We start from the raw sequence: 19,420 nt of genomic DNA, 5'->3' as shown, positions 1-19,420 counted from the left end.
TCTGATGAAACTAAAATAGAACGGTTTGGCCATAATGACCATCAGTATGTTTGGAGGAAAAAGGAGGAGGCTTGCAAGCTGAAGAACACCATCCCAACCATGAAGCATGGGGTGGCAGCATCATGTTGTGGGGTGCTTTGCTGCAGGAGGGACTGGTGCACTTCACAAAATAGATGGCATCATGAGGTAGGAAAATTCTGTGGATATATTGAAGCAACATCTCAAGACATCAGTCAGGAAGTCAAAGCTTGATCACAAGTGGGTCTTTCAAATGGACATTGACCCCAAGCAAACTTCCAAAGTTGTGGCAAAATCGCTTAAGGACAACAAAGTCAAGGTATTGGAGTGGCCGTCACAAAGCCCTGACCTCAATCCTATAGAAAATGTGTGGGCTGAACTGAAAAAGCGTATGCGAGCAAGGAGGCCTACAAACCTGACTCAGTTACACCAGCTCTGTCAGGAGGAAAGGGCCAAAATTCACCCAACTTATTGTGGGAAGCTTGTGGAAGGCTACCCAAAACCTTTGGCCCAAGTTAAACAATTTAAAGGCAATGCTACCAAATACTAATTGAGTGTATGTAAACTTCTGACCCACTGGGAATGTGATGAAAGAAATAAAAGCTGAAATAAATAATTCTCTCTACTATTATTCTGACATTTCACATTCTTAAAATAAAGTGGTGATCCTAACTGACCTAAGACAGGGAATTTTTACAAGGATTAAATGTCAGGAATTGTGAAAAACTGAGTTTAAATGTATTTGGCTAATGTGTATGTAAACTTCCGACTTCAACTGTGTGTAACCCGTTTGTCTTTCCCGTTTCTTTCTCAGACCACACCCACTTCCCTTTGTCCACCAATCATATCGGCTTAGCCCAGTGGGGAATCTTCCCAATCATTCATTAGTAACCAGTATCTACTGTTTGTTTGCGCATTTCTGTGATTATGTAGTTAGTAAATAAATGATTAAGCCAATTGGTGTACGGATGATTTATAAAAAAAGGCTGGGTTCGTGCAGACAACCAACAATTTACGACGTTTGGAATGAGACTGACGCGAGGTAAAGAATAATTCATTAATATATGACTAATTGATCAGATATTAAAATATCTGAAGAGTTATATTCAGAAAAGTATAACTTTGTAATCTGAAGACTTTCCGTGGTGCCCCGACATCCTAGTCAATTAAATGCACATGGTTAGTTTAATCATGTAATAATAATTACAGAGAATTGATTTGATAAAATAAGTCTTCACTTTTAATGATGCCAAAGACATGACAATATTCAATTCATATTTTCTAATAAAAACATACAAATATACAAATATATTTTGGAGTATACTTGGTACAATTAAATGTCATATGGTATAAACAAGTAAACACATTCTCAGTCAACAATACAAGACAATGGGAGCACTGTGTATGTTCTCTGATTAATTTTAAGTCAATGTGATGTGAAATACCAATTTATCCACAAGGAGAAGTAATTAAGTCAATGTGATGTGAAATACAAGTTTACACACTAGGATAAGTCATTATTCTCTCCTGTGTGGATTCTCACATGTTTTTTAAGTGACTGATGAGTGAAATGACTTCCCCCCAGTCTGAACATTTGTAAGGCTTCTCCCCCGTGTGCGGTCTCATGTCTTCTTCCAGGCGTCCTAATTGGGTAAAACGCATTGCACGCTGGGATCAGTGGTAAGGTTTCTCCCCTGTGTGAATTCGCTCATGCTCTTTCAGGCTTCCTGACCGGCTAAAACTCTTTCCACACTGGGCGCAACGGAAAGGCTTCTCCCCTGTGTGTATTCGCAAATGATCTTTGAGGGTGTCTAACCGCTTAAAACTCTTTCCACACTGGGAGCAATGGTGAGGCTTCGCTCCTGTGTGTATCCTCTCATGTCTTTTCATGTTAACTAAATGGTTAAAACTCTTTCCACAATGGGAGCAGTAGTAAGGCTTCTCCCCTGTGTGAATTCGCTCATGAGCTTCCAGCTTAACTAATGCCGTAAAACTCTTTCCACACTGGGAGCAGTGGTATGGCTTCTCCCCTGTGTGTATCCTCCCATGTCTTTTCATGTTTCCTAACTGGTTAAAACTATTTCCACACTGGCTGCAATGGTATGGCTTCTCTCCTGAGTGTATTCGCTCATGAGCTTTCAGGCTTCCCAACAGGCTAAAACTCTTTCCACACTGGCCGCAATGGTATGGCTTCTCTCCTGTGTGTATTCGCTCATGAGCTTTCAGGCTTCCTAACCGGCTAAAACTATTTCCACACTGGGCGCAATGGTACGGCTTCTCTCCTGTGTGTCCCCCCTCAGGTCTTTTCAGGCTCCCTAACTTGATCTGGGAGCAGAGGTGTCGTCTTGCTGGTGTGGTCTTTGGTTCCTCCAAGTTTGATTTTCCTCCTGCCAAAGACAGTGTTTATATAAAAAGAGACCAGAATGAAACCTCCACTCTCCAATTATGTGAAAATTTGTTTACATTGCTTTGCCAAGATAATCCATCCACGTGACAGGTGTAGCATATCAAGAAGCTGATTAAACAGCATTACACAGGTGGTGCTTGTGCTGGGGAAAATAAAAAGCCACTCTAAAATGTAAAGTTGTCACACAACGCAATGCCACAGATGTCTCAAGTTTTGAGGGAGTGTGCAAATGGATTGGGGACTGCAGGAATATCCACTGGAGCTGTTACCAGAGAACTGAATGTTGCTTTCTCTACCATCAGCTGCCTCCAACATCTTTTTAGAGAATTTGGAAGTCTGTCCAACGGGCCTCACAACCGCAGATCAAGGACCTCCACATCGTCTGAGATCAGCCACTCGGACATCTGATGAAACTGAGGAGTATGTATCTCTGTAACAAAGCCCTTTTGTGGGGAAAACTAATTCTGATTCGTTGGGCCTGGCTCCCAAGTGGGTGGGCTTACGACCCCACAGACACACCAATGGCTGCGCCCCTGCCCAGTCATGTGAAGTCCATAGATTAGGGCCTAAAATGTATTTACATTGACTCATTTCCTAATATGAACTGTAAATCATTGAAATTGTTGCGATTATATCTGTTCAGTATATATAAATATACAGAACCAGTCAAAAGTTTGGACACATCTTCTCAATCAAGGGTTTTTCTTTATTTTTACTATTTTCTACATTGTAGAATAATAGTGAAGACATCAAAACTACGAAATAACACATATGGAATCATGAAGTAAACAAAAAAAAGTTTAACAAATCAAAATATTTTATATTTGAGATTCTCCAAAGTAGCCACCCTTTGCCCTGATGACAGCTTTGCACACTCTTGGAAATCTCTCAACCAGCTTCATGAGGTAGTCACCTGGAAAGCATTTCAATTAACAGGTGTGCCTTGTTAAAAACTAATTTGTGTTTTTCCTTCTTAGTGCGTTTGAGACAATCAGTTGTGTTGTGACATGGTAGGGGGAGTATACAGAAGATAGCCCTATTTGGTAAAAGACCAAGTCCATATTATGGCAAGAACAGCTCAAATAAGCAAAGAGAAACAACTGTCCATCATTACTTTAAGACAGTCAATCCAGAACATTTCAAGAACTTTGAAAGTTTCTTTAAGTACAGTCGCAAAAAACATCAATAGCTATGATGAAACTGGCTCTCATGAGGACCGCCACAGGAAAGGAAGACCCAGAGTTACCTCTGCTGCAGAGGATAAGTTCATTAGAGTTACCAGCCTCAGAAATTGCAGCCCAAATAACTGCGTCACAGATTTCAATTAAGAGACACATCTCACCATCAACTGTTCAGAGGAGACTGCATGAATCAGGCCATCATGGTCGAATTGCTGCAAAGAAACCACTAGTTAACCTCTACGGGCTAGGGGGCAGCATTGAGAATTTTGGAAAAAATATGTGCCCATTTTTAACTGCCTCCTACACCAACTCAGAAGCTAGAATATGCATATTATTGTTCAGGTTTGGATAGAAAACACCCTAAAGTTTCTAAAACTGTTTGAATGGTTTCTGTGAGTATAACAGAACTCATTTGGCAGGCAAAACCCTGAGACAGATTCTGACAGGAAGTGGATACCTGATGTGTTGAATTGACTTTAAGCCTATGCCATTGAAAAACAAAGGGGCTGATGAATGTTTTGGCACTTCCTATTGCTTCCACAAGATGTCACCAGCCTTTACAAAGTGTTTTGAGTCTTCTACTCTGAGATCTGACCGAACAAGAGCCTTGGAACGGTGATGGCCGATTAGACACCTGGCGTGCGAGTTCATGTTGGGTACTCTCGTTCCAATACGTTTTAAAAGAGAACCCAATCGTCCGCCTTGAATTTTATTCATGTTCTGGTTAAAAAAGGCACTAATGATTTATGCGATACAACGTTTGAACGAACATAAATATATTTTTTCCGTTCGTGAAGTGAAGTGCGGCTGGCTTAGATCATGTGCTAACAACACGGAGCTTTTTGGACATAAATGATGAGCTTTTTTGAACAAAACTACATTCGTTATGGACCTGGGATTCCTGGAAGTGACATCTGATGAAGAGAATCAAAAGGTAATGGATTATTTACATAGTATTTTCGATTTTAGATCTCTCCAACATGGCGGTTAGTCTGTATCGCAAAGCGTATTTTTCTGGGCGCAGTGCTCAGATTATTGCAAAGTGTGATTTCCCAGTAAGGTTATTTTTAAATCTGGCAAGTCGATTGCATTCAAGAGATGTAAATCTATAATTCTTTGAATGACAATATAATATTTTACCAATGTTTTCTAATATTAATTAATTATTTTGTTGTGATGACTTGACTGCCGGTTATTGGAGGGAAACGATTTCCTGAACATCAACGCCATAGTAAAACGCTGTTTTTGGATATAAATATGAACTTGATAGAACTAAAAATGCATGCATTGTCTAACATAATGTCCTAGGAGTGTCATCTGATGGAGATTGTAAAAGGTTAGTGCATAATTTTAGCTGAATTTATGGTTTTGGTGACGCCTGTCTTTGAATTGACAATACATTACACACAGCTATTGTCAATGTACTCTCCTAACATAACCTAACTTTATGCTTTCGCCGTAAAACCTTTTTGAAATCGGACAACGTGGTTAGATTAAGGAGATGTTTATCTTTCAAAGGGTGTAAGATAGTTGTATGTTTGAGAAATTTGAATTTTGACATTTATTTGGTTTCAAATTTGCCGCTCTTGAAATGCACCTGCTGTTGATAGGGTGCGCCACGGGTGGCACGCTAGCGTCCCAAATAGCCCAAAGAAGTTAAGGACACCAATAAGAAGAACAGACTTGCTTGGGCCAAGAAACACGAGCAATGGACCGTTGGAAATTTGTCCTTTGGTCTGATGAGTCCAAATTTGAGATTTTCGGATCCAACCGACATGTCTGTGAGACGCAGAGTAGGTGAACGGATGATCTCCGCATGTGTGGTTCCCACCGTGAAGCATTGAGTGATGGTGCTTTGGTGGTGACACTGTTTGTGATTTATTTAGAATTCAAGGCACACTTAACCAGCGTCGCTACCACAGCATGCTGCAGCAATACGCCATCCCATCTGGTTTGCGCTTAGTGGGACTATTGTTTGTTTTTCAACAGGACAATGACCCAACCACAACCAGGCCGTGTAAGTGCTATTTGACCAAGAAGGAGAGTGATGGAGTGCTGCATCAGTTGACCCAACTGAGATGGTTTGGGATGAGTTGGACCACAGAGTGACGGTAAAGCAGCCAACGTGCTCAGCATATGTGGGAACTCCTTCAAGACTGTTGGAAAAGCATTCCAGGTGAAGCTGGTTGAGAGAATGCCAAGAGTGTGCAAAGTTGTATTTGTATTAGTCGGGGATTGCCTTATTGGGAACAGAATGGGCAGATTTATTTTATTTGTTCAAACTAAACTACAACACTTACTTTGATGTGTCAAATCTGATCCTTTCTTCTCTTCTCCTCCTCTCACAGTTCCACTCAGCCCCGTTGTTTTCCTGCAGTCCACCAGCAGCACAGACAACCTCTTCATACCCAGCAGTAAGGTGCTACCGGGAGAGGCACGACACAGGGACTCCAGGAGGGAGGAAGGGCTAGCGTTGTCCTGGTAACCATAAAGAGGGGACACAGACACATATCATTATGGATGCTGATGTCACTGTTGTCATAAAGTGCTTTACAGAAACCCAGCCCAGACCCCGATAGAGCAAGCTGTATGCTAGACCAGACCAAGCTGTACCATCTGGTGTTCTGATCTGGAGAGACTCTTCTCTGACTCGTCAGCATCAGGATGTTGTTGAGGCTCCCCAGAGGATCCACAATAGTCATGTCTCTCTCCTGTGTGAACGAGAACATCAAACAGATGGTAAACTTATTACTGTCTATTACAGTCATAGGGTCTTCCAAGAGGCATTCATATGTCTAAATGAATTGGGTGCCTTTTGTGTCCCTTTGATATTTTAAGTATAAATGATGTTCCAATATTGAATTTTAAAAGCCTGTTATATTATATAATTAAATGTAATTTAAAAGACCCCAAAAATATATGTACCAATGACAGATTGACCCTTTAACAATTCCTACAGTACTGAACAACATATTCAAGTGTATAACTCCAGTAGAATGCCCCTTTAAAACCACACATTAGTTCAACAACTGCATAGTTTGTACCCCTGTTTAAGACAGACTCACTGGTGGTAATCTGATATTCTGTCTCCTCCTCTTTCACTCCCAAAACGTCTTCCTTCTTCACCTTTACTGAGAAAGAACCGTTTAGAGAGGAAGAGGATGCTTTCGCTTCTTTTCCTATAACAACCTCCTCTTCCTCCTTTTTCATTCTGAAAGGTTCTTTCTCTCCTTTCACTGTAATATCCTCCTCTTCTTCTTCCATGTTCAGCGCCAGAGCTTCTTTCTCTCCTTTCACTGTAATATCCTCCTCTTCGTCTTTCACGACAATGTTCAGGGCCAGAGCTTCTTTCTCCGTCCAACAGACATCCTCTTCTTTAGCAGGGGATGAGTAGTTTAGTGAGCTCATAGTCAGGTATGTTAGCTAGCTAGCTAGTTAGCATTAGCGACTAGCCTAGTGCTTGGCTCAGTATCAGTCTTTAACAAATTTGCAAATTGAACAAGCAAATCAGGTTCAAGTTAACGTCAACTGAAATGTGTTTTAAACACTGCGGTTAGCTAATGTACATTAACATGGCCTAAAACGTAAATCTTTCAGTTTTATGTTGGCTAGCAAGCTACCGAGGTGGTTGAAAGAGTATCCGCGATGTTGTTCCTGAAGAATCGTCCCGTCCAGTAAATTATACGTCACGCAAGAAGCATCACCTGAAAGACTCACATCGTCATCTGCTGACTGGAGTGAGTAACGTAGTTTGGAAACAATAGTTACTACACTTTTTGTATTGGAAAGAACGTCATAATAATTTAACAATAAGCTGATATATTTTCTCTTACGTCTTACAAATAATACTTTCCTGTACACAGACGTATAAACTTAATATGTAGATTATGAATAAATACTTCCATGAATAGGTAGTGTGTTAATACACATTTACTCAGTTCATTTTTATCTAGATGTGACTATACTATTCCCTTGAAGCCACGCTACAAAGCTACAACAGGTGTTACCGTGAAATTCTTACTGACAAGCCCTTAACCAACAATGTAGTTAAGAAAAATAAGAGTTAAAAAAAGCACAATAACACAATAAAAAAACTATACCGTGGCTACAGAGTCAATGTGGAGGCTATATACAGGAGGTACCAGTACAGAGTCAATGTGGAGGCTATATACAGGGGGTACCAGTACAGAGTCAATGTGGAGGATATATACAGGGGGTACCGGTACAGAGTCAATGTGGAGGCTATATACAGGGGGTACTGGTACAGAGTGAATGTGGAGACTATATACAGAAGGTACAGGTACAGAGTCAATGTGGAGGCTATATACAGGAGGTACCGGTACAGAGTCAATGTGGAGGCTATATACAGGAGGTAAGGGGTATCGAGTCAATGTTCTGAGGTACAGTGTCAATGTACTGAGGTACAGCTTAGGAGCAGGTGTTGAAATAAAAAGCATACAGCTTCATACAGTTTAATTTAATGAGGCTTAATGACCTAAAGCACAATTATATTTTAGTAAAAAAACATGAGACAAGTGTACGAGCAGTATGTGTGTTCTCTCGTGAACTTTAAGTAGCTTATATTTGATGTGATATATTCCTTTCGAGAGAGGATTGTGTCACGGCACAGATCTGGGGAAGTGTACCAAAACATTTCTGCAGCATTGAAGGTCCCAAAGAACACAGTGGCCTCCTTCATTCTTAAAAGGAAGAAGTTTGTAACCACCAAGACTCTTCCTAGAGCTGGCCGCTCAGCCAAACTGAACAATCATGGGAGAAGGGCCTTGGTCAGGGAGGTGAACAAGCACCTGATGGTCACTCTGACAGAGCTCCAGAGTTCCTCTGTGGAGATGGGATAACCTTCCAGGACAATCATCTCTGCAGCACTCCACCAATCAGGCCTTTATGGTAGAGTGGCCAGCCGGAAGCCACTCCTCAGTAAAACGCACATGACAGCCAACTTGAAGTTTGCCAAAAGGCACCTAAAGGACTCTCAGACCATGAGGAACAAAATTCTCTGGTCTGATGGAACCAAGATTGAACTCTTTGGCCTGAATGCCAAGCGTCAGGTCTGGAGGAAACCTGGCACCATCCCTGTGGTGGAGCATGGGTGGCAGCATCATGCTGTGGGGTTGTTTTTCAGTGGCAGGGACATTCGAGACATGATCGAGGGAAAGATGAACGGAGCAAAGTACAGAGAGATCATTGATGAAAACCTGCTCAAGAGCACTCTGGACCTCAGACTGGGGCAAAGGTTCACCTTCCAACAGGACAACGACACTAAGCACACAGCCAAGACAATGTGGAAGTGGCTTCGAGACATGTCTCTGAATGTCCTTGAGTGGCCCAGCCAGAGCCTGTATTTGACCCCGATCGACCAACTCTGAATAGACCTGAAAATAGCTGTGCAGCAACGCTCCCCATCCAACCTGACAGAGCTTGAGAGGATCTGTAGAGAAGAATGGGAGAAACTCCCCAAATACAGGTGTGCCAAGATTGTAGTGTCATACCCAAGAAGACCAGGGTGTAATCGCTGCCAAAGGTGCGTCAACAAAGTACTGAGTAAAGGGTCTGAATACATTTTATACATTAGCAAAAATGTCTAAAATCCAGTTTTTGCTTTGTCATAATGGGGTGTTGTCTGTAGATTGATGAGGAAATCCCCCAATTTAATACATTTTATAATAAGGCTGTAACGTAACAACATGTGGAAAAAGTCAAGGGGTCTGAATACTTCCCGAATGCACTGTAAGTGATTGTGGTGGTGTATGTAGACCAGAATATCAGGAACAGGCTGGATGTGAGAAGGAGGGTGGCATCTCACTGCCATTCAGCATTGGTGTATGTAGACCAGAATATCAGGAACAGGCTGTTTGTGATGTAAAAAATGCTGTGGTTTGGAGACAGGCAAAAAGGAATATTCAGTTTTAGTCAGGGCTGGGGTCAATTCCATTTAAATTCCAGTAAATTCAGGAAGTAAACTGAAAATTCCAATTCTCTTCTATGGTTTTCAATGAGGAAAATGTGGAATTGTAATTTGGTTTACTTCCTGAATTGACTGGAATTGAAATGGAATTGACTCCAGCCCTGTTTTTACTATAAAGCTGTCAGCGTCATCAATTAGTCAAATCAAATCAAATGTTATTGGTCACATACACATGGTTAGCAGATGTCATTTTGAGTGTAGCGAAATGCTTGTGCTTCTAGATCCGACAGTGCAGCAGTATCTAACAGGTAATATCTAACAATTCCACAACAAAACCTAATATACACAATCTAGTAAAGGAATGGGATGAGAATATATACATATAAATATATGGTTGAGCAGTGTTAGAGCGGCTGATGCAATAGATAGTGTAGAAGAGATAATATAGGATACAGTACGCAGTATATACATATGAGATGAGTAATGAGTAAGTCAATCGATGTTATAATGCATAACGCTCACAGATGTGCTTGTTCTCATTCAGAGTACATTTTCTAATTGAATAACAGAAAATAAAAAATAAAATGTATTATGCACCTGAATAACTTCGACACGGACAATCTGGTTGATTCTCTGGTTGATTCTCTGCTCAACAACACTGACTGTGAATCAATCTGGTTGATTCTCTGCTCAACAACACTGACTGTGTCAAACTTTGCTGTGTGTCCAAGGCTGTCACAACTGTCATCAGCTGCCATGACGGCTGCTTGCTCCCTCTTCCATAGTGAGAACACTGCTGGCTCAACATGGGTTTCTGAGAGACTGGATGACGGCTGCTTGCTCCCTCTTCCATAGTGAGAACACTGCTGGCTCAACATGGGTTTCTGAGAGACTGGATGATGGCTGCCTGCTCCCTCTTCCATAGTGAGAACACTGCTGGCTCAACATGGGCTTCTGAGAGACTGGATGATGGCTGCCTGCTCCTTCTTCCATAGTGAGAACACTGCTGGCTCAACATGGGCTTCTGAGAGACTGGATGATGGCTGCATACACATATTTCTCTGATGTTATCGCGGGTGTAGCGAAACAGTGCAGTAATATCTAACAATACAAAACAATACATGCAAATCCCCACAATTTATTTTAAGGATTTAGAAAAATAGAAATAGTAGAACGAGCAATGTCAGAGTCTGGAATATAAATATATACAGTTTGTTTACAATGTATTTGATGGTGTGTATTGAGGTTAAGGACCGTATATGAATAGAAAAGCTGTGTACAGCAGTAGTTATATAGGATGAGCCTGGACAAGAATGCAGGGTGGAGTACTGGGTGGTAGACGGCTAATAACAGTGACTAAAGTTTAGGGCAGGGTATTAGGAGGAGGCTGGCCACTGGTGACTATTTAACAGTCTGATGACCTGGAGATAGACCACACATTAACCACACAATAAGTATTGTGGTGGCAGCATCATGTTATGGGTATGCTTGTCACCGGTAGGGACTGGGGAGTTTGTCAGGATCAAAAGAAATATGAAACGAGCAAAGCCCAGGTAAAAGGTTAAAACCCAGCTCAGTGGGGGGGGGGGGGGCTTATCCAATTATAATATAAAACAAAACAAATTGTTGAACATGTTCTATAAAATCTACTCGGATGGTATCGCGCCGTCCCAACCTTCGCTCTCTCTCCCCCGCTACTCTCTCCTCTTCCATCCTATCATCTCTTCCCTCTGCTCAAACCTTCTCCAACCTATCTCCTGATTCTGCCTCCTTAACCCTCCTCTCCTCCCTTTCTGCATCCTTTGACTCTCTATGTCCCCTATCCTCCAGGCCGGCTCGGTCCTCCCCTCCTGCTCCGTGGCTCGACGACTCATTGCGAGCTCACAGAACTGGGCTCCGGGCAGCCGAGCGGAAATGGAGGAAAACTCGCCTCCCTGCGGACCTGGCATCCTTTCACTCCCTCCTCTCTACATTTTCCTCTTCTGTCTCTGCTGCTAAAGCCACTTTCTACCACTCTAAATTCCAAGCATCTGCCTCTAACCCTAGGAAGCTCTTTGCCACCTTCTCCTCCCTCCTGAATCCTCCTCCCCCTCCCCCCCTCCTCCCTCTTTGTAGATGACTTCGTCAACCATTTTGAAAAGAAGGTCGACGACATCCGATCCTCGTTTGCTAAGTCAAACGACACCGCTGGTCCTGCTCACACTGCCCTACCCTGTGCTTTGACCTCTTTCTCCCCTCTCTCTCCAGATGAAATCTCGCGTCTTGTGACGGCCGGCCGCCCAACAACCTGCCCGCTTGACCCTATCCCCTCCTCTCTTCTCCAGACCATTTCCGGAGACCTTCTCCCTTACCTCACCTCGCTCATCAACTCATCCTTGACCGCTGGCTACATCCCTTCCATCTTCAAGAGAGCGAGAGTTGCACCCCTTCTGAAAAAACCTACACTCGATCCCTCCGATGTCAACAACTACAGACCAGTATCCCTTCTTTCTTTTCTCTCCAAAACTCTTGAACGTGCCGTCCTTGGCCAGCTCTCCTGCTATCTCTCTCAGAATGACCTTCTTGATCCAAATCAGTCAGGTTTCAAGACTAGTCATTCAACTGAGACTGCTCTTCTCTGTGTCACGGAGGCGCTCCGCTCCGCACTGCTAAAGCTAACTCTCTCTCCTCTGCTCTCATCCTTCTAGACCTATCGGCTGCCTTTGATACTGTGAACCATCAGATCCTCCTCTCCACCCTCTCCGAGTTGGGCATCTCCGGCGAGGCCCACGCTTGGATTGCGTCCTACCTGACAGGTCGCTCCTACCAGGTGGCATGGCGAGAATCTGTCTCCGCACCACGTGCTCTCACCATTGGTGTCCCCCAGGGCTCTGTTCTAGGCCCTCTCCTATTCTCGCTATACACCAAGTCACTTGGCTCTGTCATATCCTCACATGGTCTCTCCTATCATTGCTATGCAGACGACACACAATTAATCTTCTCCTTTCCCCCTTCTGATAACCAGGTGGCGAATCGCATCTCTGCATGTCTGGCAGACATATCAGTGTGGATGACGGATCACCACCTCAAGCTGAACCTCGGCAAGACGGAGCTGCTCTTCCTCCCGGGGAAGGACTGCCCGTTCCATGATCTCGCCATCACGGTTGACAACTCCATTGTGTCCTCCTCCCAGAGTGCTAAGAACCTTGGCGTGATCCTGGACAACACCCTGTCGTTCTCCACTAACATCAAGGCGGTGACCCGATCCTGTAGGTTCATGCTCTACAACATTCGCAGAGTACGACCCTGCCTCACACAGGAAGCGGCGCAGGTCCTAATCCAGGCACTTGTCATCTCCCGTCTGGATTACTGCAACTCGCTGTTGTCTGGGCTCCCTGCCTGTGCCATTAAACCCCTACAACTCATCCAGAACGCCGCAGCCCGTCTGGTGTTCAACCTTCCCAAGTTCTCTCACGTCACCCCGCTCCTCCACTCTCTCCACTGGCTTCCAGTTGAAGCTCGCATCTGCTACAAGACCATGGTGCTTGCCTACGGAGCTGTGAGGGGAACGGCACCTCCGTACCTTCAGGCTCTGATCAGGCCCTACACCCAAACAAGGGCACTGCGTTCATCCACCTCTGGCCTGCTCGCCTCCCTACCTCTGAGGAAGTACAGTTCCCGCTCAGCCCAGTCAAAAAGGTTCGCTGCTCTGGCACCCCAATGGTGGAACAAACTCCCTCACGACGCCAGGACAGCGGAGTCAATCACCACCTTCCGGAGACACCTGAAACCCCACCTCTTTAAGGAATACCTAGGATAGGATAAAGTAATCCTTCTAACCCCCCCCCCCCCCCCTAAAAGATTTAGATGCACTATTGTAAAGTGGTTGTTCCACTGGATATCATAAGGTGAATGCACCAATTTGTAAGTCGCTCTGGATAAGAGCGTCTGCTAAATGACTTAAATGTAAATGTAAATGTAATTTATTCCCTTTTTAGATGTAATGTTAAGGGATCAAAATGTGAAAAAAACGTCAAGGGGGTGTAGACTTCCTATAGTCACTGTTCAGCCTTAACTATGGAGTGGGATATCAGCCACCTCAGTGACAACCACATAACACAAATATATATATAGTTTACACAAATATTAGCATCTTAGCTTTTATTGCAGGACTCTTATTGGGAAATCCCCTCGCCAGTGAACCTATTGTGTGTATTGAACATTTATATTGGACTGTAGCAGCTAGCTAACAGACAACCGATCAACCTATTGTGTGTATTGAACATTCATATTGGACTGTAGCAGCTAGCTGACTGGCTACTGATCAACCTATTGTGTGTATTGAACATTCATATTGGACAGCATTACCTATAGAGTAGCACCACCACCCATCAGCCCATTCTCTTCTTGATGTCAAAGCTGCAGTGTATTGTTGCTACAGGAGTTTATGATTAATAATCCTATTTATTTCAAGCCCCACTAATATGTCATCATACTATTCCTTTAAAGCCCCTCTGTCAGATATAAATCATCAGAGTGGGAAACCAACTGAAATGGAAACAATGGTACAAATGGATCACTATCAGGGGGTGTATTATGACATCAGATAGAACTACTCAGACATTCCAAATATCACTTGATTATCAGAGGGGTGTATTATGACATCAGATAGAACTACTCAGACATTCCAAATATCACTTGATTATCAGAGGAGTGTACTATGACATCATATAGAACTACTCAGACATTCCAAATATCACTTGATTATCAGAAGTGTGAATTATGACATCATATAGAACTACTCAGACATTCCAAATATCACTTGATTATCAGAAGTGTGAATTATGACATCATATAGAACTACTCAGACATTCCAAATATCACTTGATTATCAGAAGTGTGAATTATGACATCATATAGAACTACTCAGACATTCCAAATATCACTTGATTATCAGAGGGGTGTATTATGACATCATATAGAACTACTCAGACATTCCAAACATCACTTGATTATCAGAGGGGTGTATTATGACATCACATAGAACTACTCAGACATTCCAAACATCACTTGATTATCAGAGGGGTGTATTATGACATCATATAGAACTACTCAGACATTCCAAATATCACTTGATTATCAGAGGGGTGTATTATGACATCATATAGAACTACTCAGACATTCCAAATATCACTTGATTATCAGAAGTGTGAATTATGACATCATATAGAACTACTCAGACATTCCAAATATCACTTGATTATCAGAGGGGTGTATTATGACATCATATAGAACTACTCAGACATTCAAAACATCACTTGATTATCAGAGGGGTGTATTATGACATCATATAGAACTACTCAGACATTCCAAATATCACTTGATTATCAGAAGTGTGAATTATGACATCATATAGAACTACTCAGACATTCCAAATATCACTTGATTATCAGAGGGGTGTATTATGACATCATATAGAACTACTCAGACATTCCAAACATCACTTGATTATCAGAGGGGTGTATTATGACATCATATAGAACTACTCAGACATTCCAAATATCACTTGATTATCAGAGGGGTGTATTATGACATCATATACAGCGCCTTGCCAAAGTATTCACCCCCTTGGTGTTTTTCCTATTGTGTATTAGGCTACAGGTTAAATTAGTTATGAACTTCACAGGGGGGTGAAACTGCACGTGGTGATGAGCTTGATGCTCCTTTCCAATACATTGTGATGGTCTTATTCTGGTGACATGATGATCGATGTTTGGCTGCCATTTGACAAATAAAATAATATCTCTCTTATCCATAATAATCTCATCATGTAGGTAGCCTACCAGCACTGTATCTGTGAGCTGTTGGCTACAGTACATGGGACAAGAGGACGTTTTATATTTCACACAAGTTTTAAAAAACATCAGTAGAGTTGAAAATGCGATAGAAACCCGTTTAACTTGTAATTTTCATTAAATACATGGGAATGTTAACAGCAAAAGTTATTTATTTGTCACGCAAAGCCTTCTATCCACAATAAGTATGTTTGATGGAAACATTTCTGGTGAGAAAATGCATGTATTGTTTTATGCAGATTTGAGAATATTCACATGAAAATCGGTCGCAAATTGCATGGAAACTTAGCTACTAAGGTGGATATTGATCCAACACCTGCCGCTTATTCAAACCAGCCCACTGGGCACAGACGTCAGTTCAACATCTAGATTCTATTTACATTTCTTTGAGTCCTCAACTAAAGTGAATTCAACACAAAATGTCACCTGTCATTGGATTTCGGTTGCAAGTTCGGTAATAAATAAATAAAAATACCTTAAGTTGATGGCTTTTTACAAATCCAATCCATTTTTCACATTGATCTAACATCATCACATGGATTTGTTTTGTTGAAATGACGTGGAAACAACGATATTATTCAACCAGTGGGAGGCTTGTAAATTCCCCCAGGAAAGTGGAACGAGGAACTCTTCATTGAGACAATGATAAACAGCAATCCGTGGGAGAGTTGTGGTGGATATTATAAAATAAGGATCTACTGGAGTCCAAGTCAAACCAAGATTCTTTATTTCTGAGCTCAGAGAGAATAACAGAGTTAAACAGCTGCAACGCCCTGGCCATAGAGGGGTTTTTGGTTCTCTATTTTGGTTAGGCCAGGGTGTTACATGGGTGGGCGTTCTATGTTTATTTTTCTATGTTGGTTTGTTTCTTTGGTTTGGCCGTGTGTGGCTCTCAATCAGGAACAGCTGTAGATCGTTGTTGCTGATTGGGAGTCATACATAGGCAGCCTGTTTTTCCTTTGGGGTTTGTGGGTAGATATTTTCTGTTTAGTGTTTTGCACCTGACAGAACTGTTTGGCTGTCGGTTTCTTGCGTTTTGTGTTTAAAGTGTTCGATCTTTTAATAAATTCATGATGAGCACTAACCACGCTGCGCCTTGGTCCACGCTCTCCAAAGACAGCCGCTACAACAGCGCAGTGTAGACAGTCTGAATTCCTGAAGCATTGAGTGATGAGCACATATCTTTATAGTTTCCTGTTCCTGGAAGGGGCTTTATTCATACAAGGACGCAGGTGCAGCTGGTTTGCAACGCAGGATGATACTCCCAAGAACAGGAGATTATAATAGGATAGTTTCACAAGGTTAGTCACATAATCAGTTATGTGGACACATACAATTAACATTTTCCATTACAGAGTCTGTGAACATTTTCATTTCATTAAATCATCAGTGGGCCAACAATGCAAATGTAAACAATGGAACAAATGCATCACATCCAAATATCACTTGATTATCTGTAGTGCTGGAGGAGAGACACCCAGATAAACACAAACACAGTGTCAGAGTTTAAAAAAGGACCATTTAAACACATGGAACCTGATTTACTTTATATTCAAACTGACAAACTTCAATTCATGTTTTCTAATAAAAACATAAATATATGTTTGAGTATACTTTGTACCATTTAATTTCATATGGTACAAACAGGTAAACACATTCTCAGTCAACAATATAAGACAATTGGAGCACTGTGTATGTTCTATGATGAATTTTAAGTCAATTTGATGTAAAATATCAATATTCACACAAGGAGAAGTAATTACTCTCTCCTGTGTGGATTCTCACGTGACTTTTAAGTGACTGTGATGAGTAATATGTCTTCCCACAATCTGAGCATTTGTAAGGCTTCTCTCCTGTGTGCAGTCTCATGTGTTATTTCAGGCTTCCAAAATGGGTAAAACACTTTCCACACTTGGAGCAGTGGTAAGGCTTCTCCCCTGTGTATTTCTCTCATGTGTTTTCAAGTAGCTTTTCCGCTGAAAACGTTTTTCACACTGGGAGCAGTGGTAAGGCTTCTCCCCTGTGTGTATTCTCGCGTGTGTTTTCAAGTAGCTTTTCCATCGAAAACTTTTTCACACTGGGAGCAGTGGTAAGGCTTCTCCCCTGTGTGTATTCTCTCATGTCGTTTCAGGGCCCCTAACCACTTAAAACTCTTCCCACACTGGGAGCAATGAAAAGGCTTCTCCCCTGTGTGTATTCGCTCATGAGCTTTCATGTTTCCAAAGTGACTAAAACTCTTTCCACATTGGGAGCAGCAGTAAGATTTCTCCCCTGTGTGTATTCGCTCATGTCTTTTCGGGCTTCCTAACTTGGTAAAACTCTTTCCAATCTGGGAGCAGAGGTGTCGACTTGCCGGTTTGGACGTCTTTGGTTCCTCCAAGTTTGGTTTTCCTCCTGCCAAAGACAGTGTTTAATAATTTAAAACAATCTTTGTGTGATTTTAAAACAAATGTTGTAGAGCATCCTGGTAATTACTGATATGTTTACATTACTTCTTTTTTATAAGTCAGAACACAAAACACTAGACAGTCCTATGACACTCAAGACACAGATATCGCTGGATTCCTATCAAGCAGGTGGTTGTAAATATATAACCTTCATAGCTGTATGATACAGAATGTGAACTACACACTTCCTTATTAACCTCACTAGGGTAGGGGGCACTATTTTCACCTCCGGATGAAAAGCGTGCCCAAAATAAACTGCCTGCTACTCAGGCCCAGAAGCAAGGATATGCATATAATAGATTCGTATATTTGGATAGAAAACACTCCAACGTTTCTAAAACCGTTAAAACAATGTCTGTGAGTATAACAGAACTGAAATGGCAGGCGAAAACCTGAGGAAAATCCATCCAGGAAGTGCCATTATTTTGAAATGGCTGTTTTTCCAATGAAAGCCTATCCACCATTTAAAGGGATAGGACCCAGATTCCATTCCCTATGGCTTCCACTAGTTGTGATCAGTCTTAACCTCTCTAGGGTAGGGGGCAGTATTTTCACATCCGGATGAAAAGCGTGCCCGTAGTAAACTTCCTACTATTCAGGCCCAGAAGGTAGGATATGCATATTATTAGTAGATTTGGATAGACAACACTAGAAAGTTTCTAAAACTGTTTGAATGATGTCTGTGAGTATAACTGAACTCATATGGCAGGCAAAAACCTGAGAAAGATCCAACCAAGAATTGGGAAATCTGAGGCTTGTAGTTTTTCAAGTGGTTCCCTACCTAACATACAGTGACTTAGGGTTCATGTTGCACTTCCTACGGCTTCCACTAGATGTCAACAGTCTTTAGAACGTTGTTTCAGGCGTCTACTGTTTATAGAGAGAGAATAACAGGTCCTGGAGTATACTATCCCAAAATCAGGCACGAGTTCAGTCACGCGCACGGTCGAGAGAGGGACCTGAGTTCCTTTTCATTTATGAAGTCATTGTTATCGTCCGGTTGAAATATTATGGAAGATTTATGTTAAAAACACCCTAAAGATTGACGCTATACATCATTTGACATATTTCTACGAACGTAAATATAACTTTTTTAAACTTTTCATCTGAAATTAATGCGCGAGCACAGCGCATTTGGAGTACTCGACCGAACGCGCCAACAAAAAGGAGGTTTTTGGACACAAATTATGGACTTTATCGAACAAAACAACATTTATTGTGGACCTGGGATGCCTGGGAGTGCCTTCTGATGAAGATCATCAAAGGTAATGGAATATTTATAATAGTATTTCTGAGATTTGTTGACTCCACAAAATGGCGCGTTTGGTTTCGTTTCTGAACGCTGTACTCAGATTACTGCAAAGTGTGTTTTCGGTGTAAAGTTTTTTTGAAATCTGACACAGCGGTTGCATTAAGGAGAAGTTTATCTGTAATTCTTTAAATAACAGTTGTTTATTTTTATTTTATCCACATTTATGATGAGTATTTCTGTAAATTGATGTGCTCATTCACCGAAGGTTTTGGGAGGAAAACATTTTCTGAACATCACGCGCCAATGTAAAATGGGGTTTGTGGATATAAATATGAATATGAATTTGCCGCCCTGC

At 41.9% G+C, this 19,420-nt stretch overlaps 2 protein-coding genes across 2 annotated transcripts in view; both read right to left on the bottom strand.

The window, feature by feature from the left end:
• Positions 1–19,420, bottom strand: part of LOC115177650 (zinc finger protein OZF-like) — an 84,547-nt gene that overhangs the window by 49,577 nt on the left and 15,550 nt on the right. The gene's annotated exons all lie outside the window — the stretch shown is intronic.
• Positions 1,236–6,247, bottom strand: LOC115177690 (zinc finger protein 879-like). Its single transcript, XM_029738638.1, has 3 exons — positions 6,220–6,247; positions 5,907–6,084; positions 1,236–2,405 (listed from the first exon to the last, which is right to left on the bottom strand). Exons 1-3 carry the CDS (start codon positions 6,220–6,222, stop codon positions 1,693–1,695), a joined length of 894 nt encoding a protein of 297 aa, XP_029594498.1. The 5' UTR covers positions 6,223–6,247; the 3' UTR covers positions 1,236–1,692.

Source organism: Salmo trutta, chromosome 38, assembly GCF_901001165.1.
Source record: "Salmo trutta chromosome 38, fSalTru1.1, whole genome shotgun sequence".
NCBI lineage: Eukaryota > Metazoa > Chordata > Actinopteri > Salmoniformes > Salmonidae > Salmo > Salmo trutta.
The sequence above is the reverse complement of the archived record's forward strand: the minus strand, read 5'-3'. Positions and strand labels throughout refer to the sequence as shown.

Excerpts from the sequence above, each read along its gene's own strand:
- LOC115177690 (XM_029738638.1), bottom strand. Across the intron at positions 2,406-5,906 it reads ATCAGATTTGACACATCAAA|GAGGAAAATCAAACTTGGAG; the intron begins GTAAGTGTTGTA and ends TGTCTTTGGCAG.